Source organism: Cucumis sativus, chromosome 7 (genome assembly GCF_000004075.3).
Source record: "Cucumis sativus cultivar 9930 chromosome 7, Cucumber_9930_V3, whole genome shotgun sequence".
NCBI classification, from domain to species: Eukaryota; Viridiplantae; Streptophyta; class Magnoliopsida; order Cucurbitales; family Cucurbitaceae; genus Cucumis; species Cucumis sativus.
The window spans coordinates 21,499,850-21,514,817 of record NC_026661.2 but is presented as its reverse complement, the minus strand read 5'-3'; the positions used below and the strand labels follow the sequence as shown (position 1 = coordinate 21,514,817).

The 14,968-nt window shown below is 27.1% G+C and overlaps 2 protein-coding genes across 3 annotated transcripts; both read right to left on the bottom strand.

The window, feature by feature from the left end:
* Nucleotides 1-4,504: 4,504 nt before the first annotated feature.
* On the bottom strand, nucleotides 4,505-7,378 carry LOC101213754 (GDSL lipase). The gene is made up of 5 exons (XM_004141774.3): nucleotides 6,973-7,378; nucleotides 6,772-6,893; nucleotides 6,440-6,667; nucleotides 5,195-5,450; nucleotides 4,505-4,900 (listed from the first exon to the last, which is right to left on the bottom strand). Exons 1-5 carry the CDS (start codon nucleotides 7,256-7,258, stop codon nucleotides 4,638-4,640), a joined length of 1,155 nt encoding a protein of 384 aa, XP_004141822.1. The 5' UTR covers nucleotides 7,259-7,378; the 3' UTR covers nucleotides 4,505-4,637.
* Nucleotides 7,379-9,005: 1,627 nt separating this feature from the next.
* Nucleotides 9,006-12,501, bottom strand: LOC101210184 (GDSL lipase). Of its 2 annotated transcripts, none has more exons than XM_004141678.3 (5): nucleotides 12,079-12,493; nucleotides 11,861-11,982; nucleotides 11,559-11,786; nucleotides 10,360-10,618; nucleotides 9,006-9,418 (listed from the first exon to the last, which is right to left on the bottom strand). In XM_004141678.3, the coding sequence occupies exons 1-5, from the start codon at nucleotides 12,341-12,343 to the stop codon at nucleotides 9,168-9,170; spliced, it is 1,125 nt and encodes a 374-aa protein (XP_004141726.1). In that variant the 5' UTR covers nucleotides 12,344-12,493; the 3' UTR covers nucleotides 9,006-9,167. The 2 variants fall into 2 exon arrangements, with proteins under 2 accessions (XP_004141726.1, XP_031745261.1); XM_031889401.1 differs by lacking the exon at nucleotides 9,006-9,418 and adding an exon at nucleotides 9,777-10,279 and having other exon boundaries at nucleotides 12,079-12,501.
* Between the last annotated feature and the right edge of the window lie 2,467 nt (nucleotides 12,502-14,968).

Sequence of the window (14,968 nt, the reverse complement as noted above, 5' to 3'; positions counted from 1 at the left end):
GTTTATAGTAGACACGACCTAAATTTTTTCTTTAATTTGTAATTTATAATTTTTTTATTTCTAAATACCACAACATTCAAATATGTTTTAATGCTAATAAATAATATCCTAGACTAACTTCAACATTCATTAAAATTATAACACTAAATTAGAGGATTCATTTTTTTTTTTTAAAAAACCAAACTATTTACCTTCTCTATAACAAATTTACTAATGACAAAATTAATTACCCTCAATTTTTTTTTACAAAGGCTAATTTTTTTACAATTTACCTGAACTATAATTAAGTGTACCATACAAAAAAAAAATGGCATACAAAACCTTAATTTTACTATTAAAAAAAGGGTTCAATTTCATTAGTCTGTCATGCTAACAGTTGGGCAGAATCCACTTTTTACTTTTAAGAATTTGTTTAAAACAAATATATATATATATTAAATAATTTAAGAATTTGTTTAAAACAAATATATACATATATATATATAAATAATTTAAGAACAACTTCCAAACAACCTTTTAGACCATTGTGAGACTTCTTTTTCAACCCTCTTGAATAAGGAAGTTGGACATTTTTGTTCTGACAGCTTGTAGAAAGGTTGGTATTTATTATAAATGCAAAAGCAAAACAATTATTATTATTAATTTTAAAAAAAGAGAGAGTAAAGGCAATAAATTCATAAAAATCAGGTGAGTGAGGGTGAGCAACTCTTTGGTAGATGAGGTGTGACTCTAATAAAAACCCATTAATTTTTTAAAAAAGAAATAAGAAAAATACCTGTCAAAATGAAAAAGACAGAAGACCATAACATATCAAGCAATAATTGAGGGAAGGCGTAAAATTAAATTAATTAATTAAAAGTTTTGACAAAAATAAAAATGGAAAGAAATAAAAAGTCAAAGAAGACTTCTTTTTTCTTTTTCCTTTTCTTTTTTGTTTTCGAGGGATTCGAAATTCCAATCAATCTTGACTTAGAGTTCACATGAAAAATGTTATAAGTTTGGGTTTGGTTACATCTTGGATTCTCTAACTTTCGCTTCCTAATATTGGAAAATATAATAATTAAAATAAAATAAAAAGGCATCTTTAAAAAAAACAATAGAATATATAATATATATATAAGTTCCAAGTTTTTATTTGTATTGAAATAGGCTTTTTGGGTCCCAACTTTAGGGATTCCTCCTCATCATATATGCATAAGGTGCAAATCCATGTCACAAAGTTTCTTTTTATTTTATACTTCTTCTTTTTTTTGGTATATGTTTTATATAAATAACCAAATATTGAAAAAATAATAATTCAAAGTTCGGTTAAACAGCACGTGGTTTAATTTTATTTTAAAAGAAAACAAATTTGACAAAATATTTACGATATATAGCAAAATTTTAAATTCTATTAATAATAGAAATTGATAACATTTATATATGTACTTAGTCACATCAATAGAAAGCTGATATAATTCAAAATTTTGAAATAAATTATAAATATTTTAATTTAATTTACTGTATTTAAAAAAATATCTATTTAATCGTACTTAGAAAACTATTTCTTAAATGTCCTATGTTTTCACAATAGAAAACTATTTCTTAAATGTCCTATGTTTTCACAATAGTTGTATGTTTGAATTTAATAAATAAACAAAATTTTATTCTTTGTGATAACGTGTAAAATATATTGTTTAAAATTAATATGTTTAACTATCAACTTTTTAAAATTCAAAATAATTTAATGAGAAATTTTCTCTTACGCGAAACAGTTGATTACGTAGAATTTAATATTGTATCACGTATAGAGAAAAATGATAAGAACAAAAGCTACACATATATGAGTATATAGAAAACAAATGAACACGTACGCTTTTTTCTACGTGAGGTTGAGTTGGAAAATTCAAAATACAAACTTATCTGTCAATAGTATTTTTTCTATAATGATTAAGCTTTATTTTCGTTATTAAAAATTAAATAATATTTAACTATTTTGATTCGGTTTAAGTCAACCTCCTAAATAAGTAAATAATAAGTGAAGGTTATATAGAAAATGGAAATTAAAAGAAAAAAGTTGAGAAAATAATACGAGTCTTATTTTTTCAATGTATATTGGAATTGATTTAATTGTTATAGGGAAAAGGCAATTGGAAGTATAAAAGTTTAGAACTTTAAAATAAGTTATTTATTGGGAATGATATTTTGTAATAATGAAAATGATTTACCCAAATAAGATAAGATATACACAAAAGCAATATTCAAATAGTGGTTTGAGATCGAAAGAATTGGTGATGGTGAAGATCCTCATCCTCATATATTAATGAAAAATTTCAATTATTTATACCTCTCATATTTGTATTAGTTTATACCCTAAATTTTACTAGCGGTATTAATTTAAACTTTGAAATAATAATTATATCAATTATTTATACCTAAAATTTTCAAAGTATATCAACTTATATAAATATATCAATTTAAACCTTCGAACACACTTATAAAATTTGAGTTTAAAGTAATTAAAATTGAAAAAATAACCTCTAAAGTTTAGTGTTAAAATAGATATAATTATTAGTTTAAGGTTTAAATTGATACAAATTTAAAGTTTAGAGATATAAATTGATATTGACAAAACGTTCAGGATAGAGAGATTTGAGTGACTTTGAGCTTAAGTTAAAATGGAATATATAATGATACAATTATTGTATGTGTGATATATTCTATTCTTTTCTATTGCTTTCAATCAAATTATATGATGCCTTCACTTTAAAGATATAAACTATATAATGTTATATATATTCTCGATTTTAGATTCCATCTTTTTATTTATTTGTTGTGTATGGAAGAAAACTTAATATAGTTTAAATAATAGTATCAATAAAAAAAATTGTTATTAGAAAATTAAGATTTAATTCAAGTATATTATTATAAGGGATATTTTCATGTGAATATATATTTTTTATTACTATATATTACTTAATTAACTAACAAAAGTAAGATATAAATGATTGAAATAAATGATTCATTCTATTCGAGAAAACAAGTGTGCGATTAAAAATGTTACTAATCACATGACCGTTTGTATGTGTTTACTATTTAATATGTTTGTTATATTCGTATGCAAGGATGTGATGTATATTATGAACTCATATTATTATGTGTCAAGGAATAATATTCGATTTGTGTTAATGAGTTTTCAAGGCAAGACTGAAAAATACATGGAAAAGGCTACGTTCAAAGAGTAAAGGAACCGACAAAGGAAGATGCCCATTTCAAGGAAAAAAAGTGATCGCTTCAAATCTACAAATTGATGCACACTACAATCATGAATGTCAGAAACAACGATGCACTTAAATGAACTATTTACTCTATGTATATAAACTTAGACTTAGGTACGATAGTTTGGTAGGGTTCGACATGACACTAGTGTAAGCATAATTTATACAGATCAGCGAGATTAGATAAAGTGATCAAGTCCTTAAAGAGACTTGAGACGATAACAAATGCGAAGAAGTACTTATAAATAGAATCAATACAAAAGTTGAATCTCATATTGATAAATCTAAAATAAATAGCTTACATGTAATATATCATATTGGAGGTTTAAAATTACTTATTCTATTTGTTGTAGTGAAAATTTGGACATAACATTGAAATTTATTGTTTAATGTATACTTTTATTTTTTATTTTTGGTTTATTTTTTCTCTTTTTGTAGTATAATTAATATATTTGACGTTTTTATAGAAAAATTACATTAGATAACAATTTTTTAAAAAAAGAACTGTTCATAACACCTCTATATTGTATATTCTAAACTTGACAAATATGACAGTAGATGGTAATATACTTTCAAATTTGCTATTTTTGCAATTTTGAAAATGTAACTAACACGAGTTCTATTATTATAAATTATTTTGCTATTTTTGAGCTTTCCATTTTTTTATTCAATTTTTTTGTAGAAAACTTTTTAAATAATCAATAACCAATCTTGTTTTAATAACCTCATACTATTTATATAACTCAAGTTTTTGAGTTGATTGGTAATTTAAAATAGTATCGGAGTATTTATTGACTATATCAGCTAATAGTGCTAAATTATTGTATTATGTATCCTAACATCAACCAACAATGTTTTCTCACATGTATATACAAACAAAATGGAATGATTTAAAGTTAAACCATAAAGTAATACAAACAAGTTCTTTCAAGACACTATTTAAGAGACCTTTATAGAAGAAATACATTATAGCAATCTAAATTCGTTGAATGTACACCCAATTATTCGAAATTTTGAAACTTGTTTTAAAAAATATAAGAGTTGAAAGTTTATCTAATCTTATAAAATTTAAAGAATTATTTGATACAAATTTTAAAATTAATAGTCGATTAAACTTGAACTTTTAACTTATATCTTATTTGCTAATCATTTTATTTTATTTTATTCATTTATGAAAGTTAATTTTACAAACACCTCATCCACTAAAAAACCAAAACCAAAACTATACATATACACATACAAAACTATAATCATAAAAACGGATAGATGGGAGCATTTTGCAATATTTCAACATACTGTTCAAATGTTCAAATTGAGTGATATATATGTATGCAAAATGGATAGCAAAGTACAAAAAGGTTTATTTTTCAATATAAGAGATCAATGTTCAAAAGATTGTAATGATCCATATTGAAAAAATTGTTTGAGGTTGTAAGGCTTTATGACTTGGGAATCTCCACTCCACATTAGCTTTGCAAATTGTTCATAAGCTCTTTCATTTGGATGATATGAATCAAAAAACAAATATTCTTTTGGATTTTCACATAACTCAAACTCTTTCATTCCTCTCATCATTCCTCCACAGCTATATATTCCTCCAAAACTTCCACTTCCACAACATGCTTTCTTCCCTTCCTTGAAACCTTCATCCACACACACATATCATAAATCCCTTTCATTATAACCTCAACAATATTTTCTAAACACTTCACTTTCAATGCTCTAAAATTTTCAAATAACTAAGAGAGAACTAATTAAAGTGTTCCATAATGAAATCACTTCGATGCTAGCTTTCTTACATGTCTTTCTAACAAAATTCTTTATGTGGTCATAATTTAACTTGAATAATCTCTACTTAAACAAACGTAAACATGGAAGGATATAATATGTAAAATAAGAGTAACTAAGAGCTAGCAAGAGAGGAATGAGGAATTTACCATATTTTGAAGGGTTGTCGATTCTGTTTTGAAGGAGAGTATACATATCGGCAACGGTGTATTTGAATCCTGGAAATTTGTCAGCAAATTTTTGAAGAGCAATAGGAAAAAGGTTATTGTGAAGGATTGCAAGTGCTGAAATTTCATCCCAACAGCTTCCATCGCCTTCCTTTTTCAATAATCTTGTGTTTGGCAAACAACCTAAAGGAGGAATCGCCACAAACGCAAATTTCCTTCCTCCTTTTTTGTATATTTCCTATCCCCATAATCATCAAAATCAATCAATCTCATTCAACCTTTTCATTTCAGTTCTTCTTCTTTCTATATTTTGCAAATAATTTAAACGATTTATTACAATTAATTGATAAGAATTTCTTTCAATTTAACTACGGTTTTGGATATTTTATTTTTAATATTAATTATGCTTTCTTTTAATTTTTAAGACAATCAAGACTTGAATTCACTTGAGGGGAAATAAGTGTTTATAGATTTGATTTTTTAAAAAAGTTCAAAAATGGAATGAGTCCTTAATTTTTATGTTTTCAATAATTTTATTTTGGTTATTTGAATTCAATTTAATCTCTATATTTTTTTTAAAAAAATTTCAATTTAGAATTGGTGTCTGCAATTTTTTTAAATATATTAATTGATAATTAATAATTTTCTAACACCTTCTGCTTTTTCTTTAAATAGTTCGCATTGATAATTGATTAAATATAAAACTAAAATAGAACCTTATATATTTATATACATATATTTAAAAATATATGTGTGGAATTGATAAGAGCTTGTTAGTGACAAGATACAATTAAAAAAAATTAAAATTTTTAAAAATTAACCATTTAGCAAAATTCATCAAAAAATTTCTATTTCATTTAAGTTTTTTTCCTATGTTTTTAATTTTTTTTGCTCATGCATCAAAATTCCCAAAAACATTTTTTTGTTGTCATGTATGATATTTTTACTACGAATTTTCTAATCAATCTTAGTAAAAATATTTAAATACTTTTAAAGTTTTAAGTAAAAATTGATATTTTAAAAAGTAATTTTAAATATAGTAATATTGTCACTTGACATTTGGTTATTTTTTTGGAAATATTATTCACAATTACGTAAAACAAATTCTAGAAAATAAGCAAAATTTTAAAGTTCAGTCCACCGAATAAGAAATTTAACGCAATTGGATGAAATTAAAAAATGGCTATTATTTGAAATTTGAACTAAAGCATTGAGATTGGCACTTACTTCGACCACCGCCGTGAGGTTTCCGATGACCGTATAAACGTGCTCTGTTTCGTTGTACTTCTCATGAACAGAGGAGTCTTCAAACGGAATCTTGTAATCATTTCCTCCGACGTGAAAGAAGTAAACAGAGTTCGAAAACAAATCATACGCTATTGAATCCCCTAGCTTCTTTCTCATCGATCTCTCCACTTTCTTGAAATACCTAAGTTGAGTTTCCATGCCTATCGCCTGAAAAATTAAAAATCAGTATTCACCACAGAAGATTAAAGAAGATCGCCCAAAACGCAAAGCAATGCGGTTGGTTAATTTGATTGACTGAAGAAGAACCGTACGAATCCTGGATGAGTGTCAACCAAAACACCGGCTCCACCGGATGCAAAATTCACACCATGGATGTAGAGTTTGTTGTGAGGATCTAAATACGGCGGAATCAAAGGCAGATTCGCATACTCCGCTGTAAGAGAAATTCACTTGTAAGAACACGAAATCGAAAGGAGTGTGAGGTTTTTTGGTGTATGTTTTTGAGTAATTACCGATGAAATCTGGCATGATACGGCCGTCGGAGAATCTTCCTGTTGGAGATTTGAAGAAAGTTTGGCCGTAGGGGGTGAAATTGGCGCGGAAAGTTTGGGTGGTGTTGATGAAATTGTTGTTACCGGAATCGACAAAGGAATCGCCGAATACGAAGAAGGCGAGGCGATTTTGCGATGAAGAAACATTGTGGATTCGAGAGGGTTGAGCGATGAAGAAAAATGTGGAAAGGATTAAGAAAAGGAAATGGAAGATTGATGGTATCTTCATCTTATGAAACTGATCCATGGAGTCGGATTCTTCTCGTGCTCTTATTTGTTCAACATAGCTTCGTCTTTTGCAAACGTGAATAATTTGTCCTTTTATGTTAAAGAAATTTGAATTCCTTGAACCAAAATCGTAAACATAATACTAAATTATAAATTAGAAAATGTCAAAAAAAAAAAAAAAAAGAATATTTGACATAATATTTATACTTCATAAAAAAAGATATGTGGAGTAAATTTTGAAAATAATTTATAAATTTTTGCTATTTTTGAAAGAAAAAAAACCCTAAAAAATATTAGTAAACATACCCAATTTTTGTTTTAAAATGTCAATATAAAAAAATAAGTTAGAGTGATGTCGCGAATTTTATTACCTATAAATCATAATACCATAAGAATTTATTTATTGATGATAAACTTTGTTGTATTTTCAATTTTTTTAAGCAAACGACAAATTTAATTTTATATTAATGAGCAAATTTTTTTTTTCTTTTCATTTTTTAACAATTAAATAATGAAATTTTTTTGTCAATGATATTGAAAATAATCATAAAATATAGAAAATTTTAATTTTCTATTAATGATAAACACTTCTATCAATGTTTTTCAATGGACTGATTATAAATCTATTAGTATATATCATTGATAATCTGAAATTTTGTTGTGTTTTGATTTATGTGACTACATTTGAAAATGCAACTTAGTTGGTCTCATAAGTAGTAACCAAGGAAGGAAGAAGATTAGGGGGAGAAAAAATGAGGAAGAGAATAAGAAATAAAATGAAAAGTTAGCATAAGAAGAATGAAAAAAAAAAGATGAAGAAACTATGGAAAAGTTAATATTAAGAATTAAGAAGATGAAGAAAGAAAGAAAAGTCCAAATTAGGAAAATGCAATGTCATTTTACACTAAAAGAGAGTTTGTTGCATGAAATCTTCCATGAATGCCAAATGGCCCATCTCCTCCATGCAAATGGACATTTACTAATTAGTATCTTTTTTTTTTCTTTTGAATTGCATGAGCTCACTTTTACTAATTAGTATTTCTTTTTAATTGCATGATCTCACTCTTATTAAACTTTTTTTTTTTTTTTTACTAAATTACATTGCTTAAATGTTTGGAGTTTATAGGGAATAGGTTTGAAAAATGGTTGTAAAGTAATTAATCATAGAAAGTTTTCTTTGCTTACATCATACTTTAAATGGTAAGGGGTTAAAAAAACAAGTGTCCAATTTTCCAAAATATAAAGGTTGGAATGGGTATAAAATGTTAATTTTTTTTTTGTAATATGCTAACAAAGTACAGGCAAAATTGACAAAACTATAATTCTTTTAATTTTATATTTCAAAAGTAGCATGGTTTTAAAAAGCTCGTAATTTTGTTTTTCTTCGAGTTCAATCTCGATCGAGATCGATCTAGAGATTCTTTCTCAAATTTAAAAAACTCTTTAAAGAATTTATATCAATCTCTCAGTTGAGTGCATCACTGAGATTGAACTTTAATTTAAACTAAATATGATCTCTTGGCAACTTTGGCTCTGAATTATACTACATAATACTTAAAATTCACAATATCATTGACATAATACTTATGTGGTATGATCTCAGGGCCATCTTGGAGCAACTTTAGTCCAGATCATACTACATAAGCATTATGTCAATAATATTGTTAATTTCAAGAACTATGTCAATGATCTTGAGCCAATGTTGCTCCGAGATGGCTATGAAATTCAACTACATAAACATTATTATGTAGTACAAGAAAAGTATCTCACTCAATCAACGTAGTGTGAGAACATATATGTTTAATATAAAACAAATAAACAAGAAACAAGAAACGAAAATGTTATTACATGAGTCCTTATTCAATTGATGGTTATATATACGACATGATGGCAAAACACAAAGTTTTTATTCCAAATACAGAGAATGTTCAAGGTTGTGATGAAGCATATTGAAAGAATTGTTTGAGGCTGTAAGGGTTGATGACTTGGGAGTCTCCACTCCACATTAGCTTTGCAAATTGTTCATAAGCTCTTTCATTTGGATGATATGAATCAAAAAACAAATATTCATTTGGATTTTCACATAACTCAAACTCTTTCACTCCTCTCATTCCTCCACAGCTATATATTCCTCTAAATTTCCCACTTCCACAACATGCTGTTTTCTCTTCCTTGAAACCTTCATCCACACACATCATAATTAAGTTCCTTTCATTATAACCTTAACAATAATTAGTAAATAATTCACTTTACTCTAACACACATCCTCTAAACTTTCAAATCGATCAAAAGTTTCTCGGCTGGTATTGGACACTTCCATTTAATTCAAATAACACCCAACTTAGAGTTAAGCTTCTGACATTCTAAACAAGAATATATATCATAAGTAGGGTGTTTGAGTTGACCAATTGATCAAAATAAAATTCTAATTTTTCTTTCCTCTATTTCTTTTAATGCTTCATTTTTAGATTTTTATCCTATTTTTACTATCATTTTTTTTTTGTATGATCATATCTCATATTCTACAAATCATCATATACTTCAAACAAAAAATATATAAGGGAGTGTTTCGACGTTCAACTACAAATAGATGAACTACAATATTATCAAGTTGAATCCTTCTTTGATATCATGTTTATACCGTAATTACTATTTTTCACTCATATTCACCTTCTCTTTGTGTTATATATAAGGTATTCAATATTTTCTGTCCAGAATAAAATAAATTGCACATACACACAAACTGCTGCTCCAAAATAGACTATCATAACCCAAAAAACCAACTCATCACTCAAAACATCCTTTGAAAATCTAGAGTTGGATCTTTGCTTCCCTGCAATGGGAAGTGCTCACACCATCGACAGTTTTTTTGGCATTAAGCTCATTGGAAGGGTCAAAGAAGTTGGGATACTTAAAAGCCATTATGAGCTAGAGCTATCGAATTATATCTTCTCAAATCTTTAGATATTTCTCCTACATGTACTCTAACCATTTCTTCTTTCAGGTTTTTCTCATACTTCCAAGTCAATATGGCGTAAATCTAAGACACAGGATCAGCAAAAAAAAAATGAAAATAAAGCTCAGGGAACAAATTAAGATCAAAGGAATTGAGGAATTTACCATATTTTGAAGGGTTATCTATTCTGTTTTGAAGCATAGTATAGGTATCACCAACGGTGTATTTGAATCCTTGGAGTTTGTCAGCAAGTTTCTGAAGAGCACCAGGAAGAAGCTTATTGTGAAGCCTTACAAGCGCTGAAGGTTCATCCCAACAGCTTCCATGGCCGCCGGCCTTTTTCACTAATCTTATGTGTGGTAAACAACCTAAAGGAGGCACCGCGACAAACGCAAATTTCCTTCCCCCTTTCTTGTATATTTCCTATCCCCATCAAAGAAAAAAAAACAATCAATCCAATTATTTGAAACTAAATTGCATTTTCAATTCTAAACCTTCTCATTCCTCATCAAATTTCAAATATCTAATGAATTAGTGTTTATTAGTTTGTTTTGATTTGTTAATGGCACATGTACTTTTACTGCATAGCCCAATTCACTCCTACCTACTTGTTAACTCATCCATAAAAAAAGCAGCCAAGTTTAGGTTAGGAATTTTTTTCAAAAATAGAAAATTTTGATAAATTATTTACACTAAAGACAACAAAACTACACCAAATTCATTATACTTAATGGGATTACTTACATTAATGATGTAGCGTGTTGAGGTGTTAGACTAAAGTAATGGTTACACAAGGGGAAATGCATACTGAAAGAGATAACACTTGCAAAGAACCAAAGCTGATAAGTTTCCTATTACAACCTAAATTGTTTATTTCTAGACTTTATAAAATAATATAATTAACTAATTATTTCTAATTCAACGCTACTATCTAATCAAATTTTACGACTAAATTTAAAAAGAAAATTGTTCTCACAGATAAAAAAAAACTAAAAAATGAAAACTCCTACCAAAGTTTAATCGAGTTTATGCTATATTTTATCAACCGTTTCAATATTGTGTTATTTTTTTTAATTTAGTAACAATAAAGTATTATTTAATATATAACGTAACGTTTAAAATTTAATATTAAAACATAAAAATAGAAAATGTGAATGAGCACGTGCTAGCCACTTAATAAGTTCCACCTTGTTTATAATCAGTGTATGATAATTTGATGCAATTTCCTTTTTTAAGTTTATCACAATTGGGTTGAAGTTTTAGAAACAGTGATAGGAAAAAAGGGAATCGAATTGACCCTTTTTTTCTTTAATATTCCGTATTTTGCTTTAGTTGCAATTTAAGCATTGAGATTGAAACTTACCTCGAGCACCGCCGTGGCATTTCCGATCACCATATTCACGTACTCTCTTTCAGTGTACTTATCAAAAATAGGGGAGCCTTCAAACGGAACGATGTAATCATTTCCTCCGATACTGAACAAATACACCGAATTCGAAAACAAATTATACGCTCTCCAATCCCCCAGCTTCTTCCTTATCGATCTCTCCACCTTCTTGAAATACCTAAGTTGAGTTTCAATGTCTATCGCCTGAAAAAATAAAATCAATATTTATCATAGGAAAAACGCAAAGCAATGTTGTTTAGTCGATTGAAGAATCGTACGAATCCTCGATGAGTTTCAACCAAAGCGCCGCCTCCACCGGATGCAAAATTAACACCATGGATGTATCGTTTGTTGTGAGGATCTAAATACGCCGGAATCAAAGGCAGATTCGCATACTCCGCTGTAAAAAAGAAATTTAGTTCTAAGAACACGAAATTGCAACGAGTAGAGTAGGAGTTACAGTTTCAGATTTTCAGTCTCTGCTTTGAGTAATTACCGACGAAATCAGGCACGAGACGGCCGTCGGAGAACCTTCCGGTCGGAGTTTTGAAGAACGATTCACCGTAGGGCGTGAAGTTAGCGCGGAAATCTTCGGTGGTGTTGATGAAATTGTTGTTTCCAGGATCGAAAAGGGAATCGCCAAATATGAAGAAGGCAAGGCGTTTTTCCGGTGAAGAAACATCGTCGATTAGAGAACTTTGTGCGATGAAGAAAACTGCGGTGAAGATTAAGAAAAGGAAATGTAAGTTTGGAATCTTCATCTTCTCAAATTGTTAGATGAAGAACCGATTCTTGTTTTGTTGGAGTGAACATATAAAGAGATTATTTTATTGAAATTTTGTATTTAAAAAAGAGAAGGAAAAAAGTGATTTTATTGGGAGTGTTTTTCTCCAAAGTTCAAATGAGTGTTCATACGTTTGACATTTATAGAAACATTGGAAAGAAACCACTAATGGTTAGAAACTTGCTCTATATAGGTACATTAGGTTTCAATTAGAGAAACCTTTAGTTTATGTATGGTTTGGTTTATTTAAGCAATTTGCTTCCTTTAAATTTGTAGCTAATTAGTTAAATTCAATATAACTTTAGTATTATTATAAAATGTCAATGTTTGAAAGTGATCCAATCTTATAATTTCACTTAATAGGAAAGCAATTGTCTATATATTTAATAAAAAAATTATAATAAAGAGTAAATTTGAGAAAAATATTTATAACATATAATTTTTTTTTATATTCTATTAATAATAAACACTAATTATATGCTAGATCGTCGTAGAAGTCTATTGGTGATTATCATTAATAAAATTTATTTGGCTATAATTTGTAAATATTTTAATTGATTTTTCTATTTTTAAAAATATTAAAAAAACAAGTTTTGCAATAAAATAAATTTTAGTTATTAAATAATCCTACCAAAATGGACCGTTTTAAAGGTTTGGAGCTTTTAAAATTTAGAGTTGGGAAAATTAGTAACATTTGAGGATTGTTTTCAAATTTAATAATACGAACCAAAATATTTACAATCATAGTACAATATATTTTTAAAAGTAACAAAATATTGAAACTATTTACAAAATATAATAAACTTCAACCATTACTTCGTTTTGTAAATAGCTTTATTTTTTTAGTGCTATCTACCGCTATTAATATATTTATAAATATTTTAAGTAGTTTTTAATTGTACAATTTGAAATTAATAAATTGATTTAAAAACTATACATTTTATCAAAATTTGCTTTTAATTAATGATATTTTCTCTACAAAATAGCAATGTATTTAAGATTTTTGTTCCATTATTTTAGTTTGATATTGGATTAAAGTGGAGATTTAAAGCTCTATTTTCTTTTTCTTCTTGTCTAATTTATATTATGTTAACCCATTATTGGACTTCTCTAATTGATTTTTACAATGTATGCTTTGATGTGTCAATTACAATGTATGCTTTGATGTGTAAATCTTATACAAAATAGTTCCCATAATTCTTATCAAACTGCAAAATCAAATAAATTCAAACTTTTCAACTCAAATTAATTTTTTTAGTCAAAGTTTGAAATTATAAACTTGTATAAAATAATAAACATTTAAATAGACCGAGGCATCAAAGTTTAGTCTTTAGCAAAAACAATTAAACAAACCAACAAAATGGAGTCACCATCATTATGGATTGAAAAAATAAAAACAAAAGGTAAATTACACAGTTAGAACTAATTATAAAAAGGAAGCATTCAAATTTATAATACTTGCAAAAATTGAACTCGAACCAATACCATAGTAAACATTTATTAGAATTCCATGTTATTTTAATATTTTTATAAGTTTGATCTAAATTTTTATAATAAAAAGTTTGAGGTTTGGTTAGCAAATTTATATAAGTTTGACGCTTACTTCTATTGGTGACACTAACATATACAGTGTAACGCTACGAGTTTAAGAAGGAACATAAATGCACGAGTATCACATTTTAACAAAGGAGATTTTAATGACATGAAAATAATGTTAATGAAAACTTAAAAGAATTAATAATTACTATCTATACAAACAATGCACACATTCATTTTCAGTGGCTCAATCATATAAATTTCAAAGTTATGCATGTTTAGCTCGAAACAATTCTATTACATGTGACATAGTCTTAAGATGCATGTGAGTTAGGATGAAAGGACATGACATTACATAAGGTCTATTGTGAATAAAATTTACATATTTTTTTAAAAAATTGCTATTACGGTAGTTTTTCTGTTTTGATACAATTTTATTCATTAAAAATAGGACCGAGTATGATAGATTGAAAAATCAAGTCGACTGACCAAATTAAAATCGGTCCGTCAAGAAACAAAAGGTGTTGAAAATAAATTTTTAAAAATTATTTTTTAAAAAGTATGGAGCTATCTGTTTCTTTTTTTTTAATATATAAATATTTTATTAAAAACAGTGAAATGCTTTTTAATTATTATTATTATTATTATTTATTTCCGAATCTCAAGAATTTGTTAGATAATAAAGTACTATAACAAATAAGGAAAAATCAGAAAAATAAAGTATGCAACAACCGACCCCATCACTTTGTCTCCAACAATAATTACCATTTGTTTAATCATTTTCTTATGCTTTTTTTTAAAATTTAATTTCGAGATCCATTTTTGTGTTAAATTAATAAACTATATGGTTTTGTTATTATTATTATTATATGATAACAATGTTCCATTTTGTTAATAGACAAATTATTGGGAAATAATTTGTGATTTGTCCTTATTGTTAGGTTACTTGCCATATTTGACTATGATTTTAATCAACTATCAAAATCTAATCGTATCTAATTTTATTAAGGTAAATTGTAAAATATGTTCATAAAATATGTGGTTAGTTGCAACTATCCTATCAAAT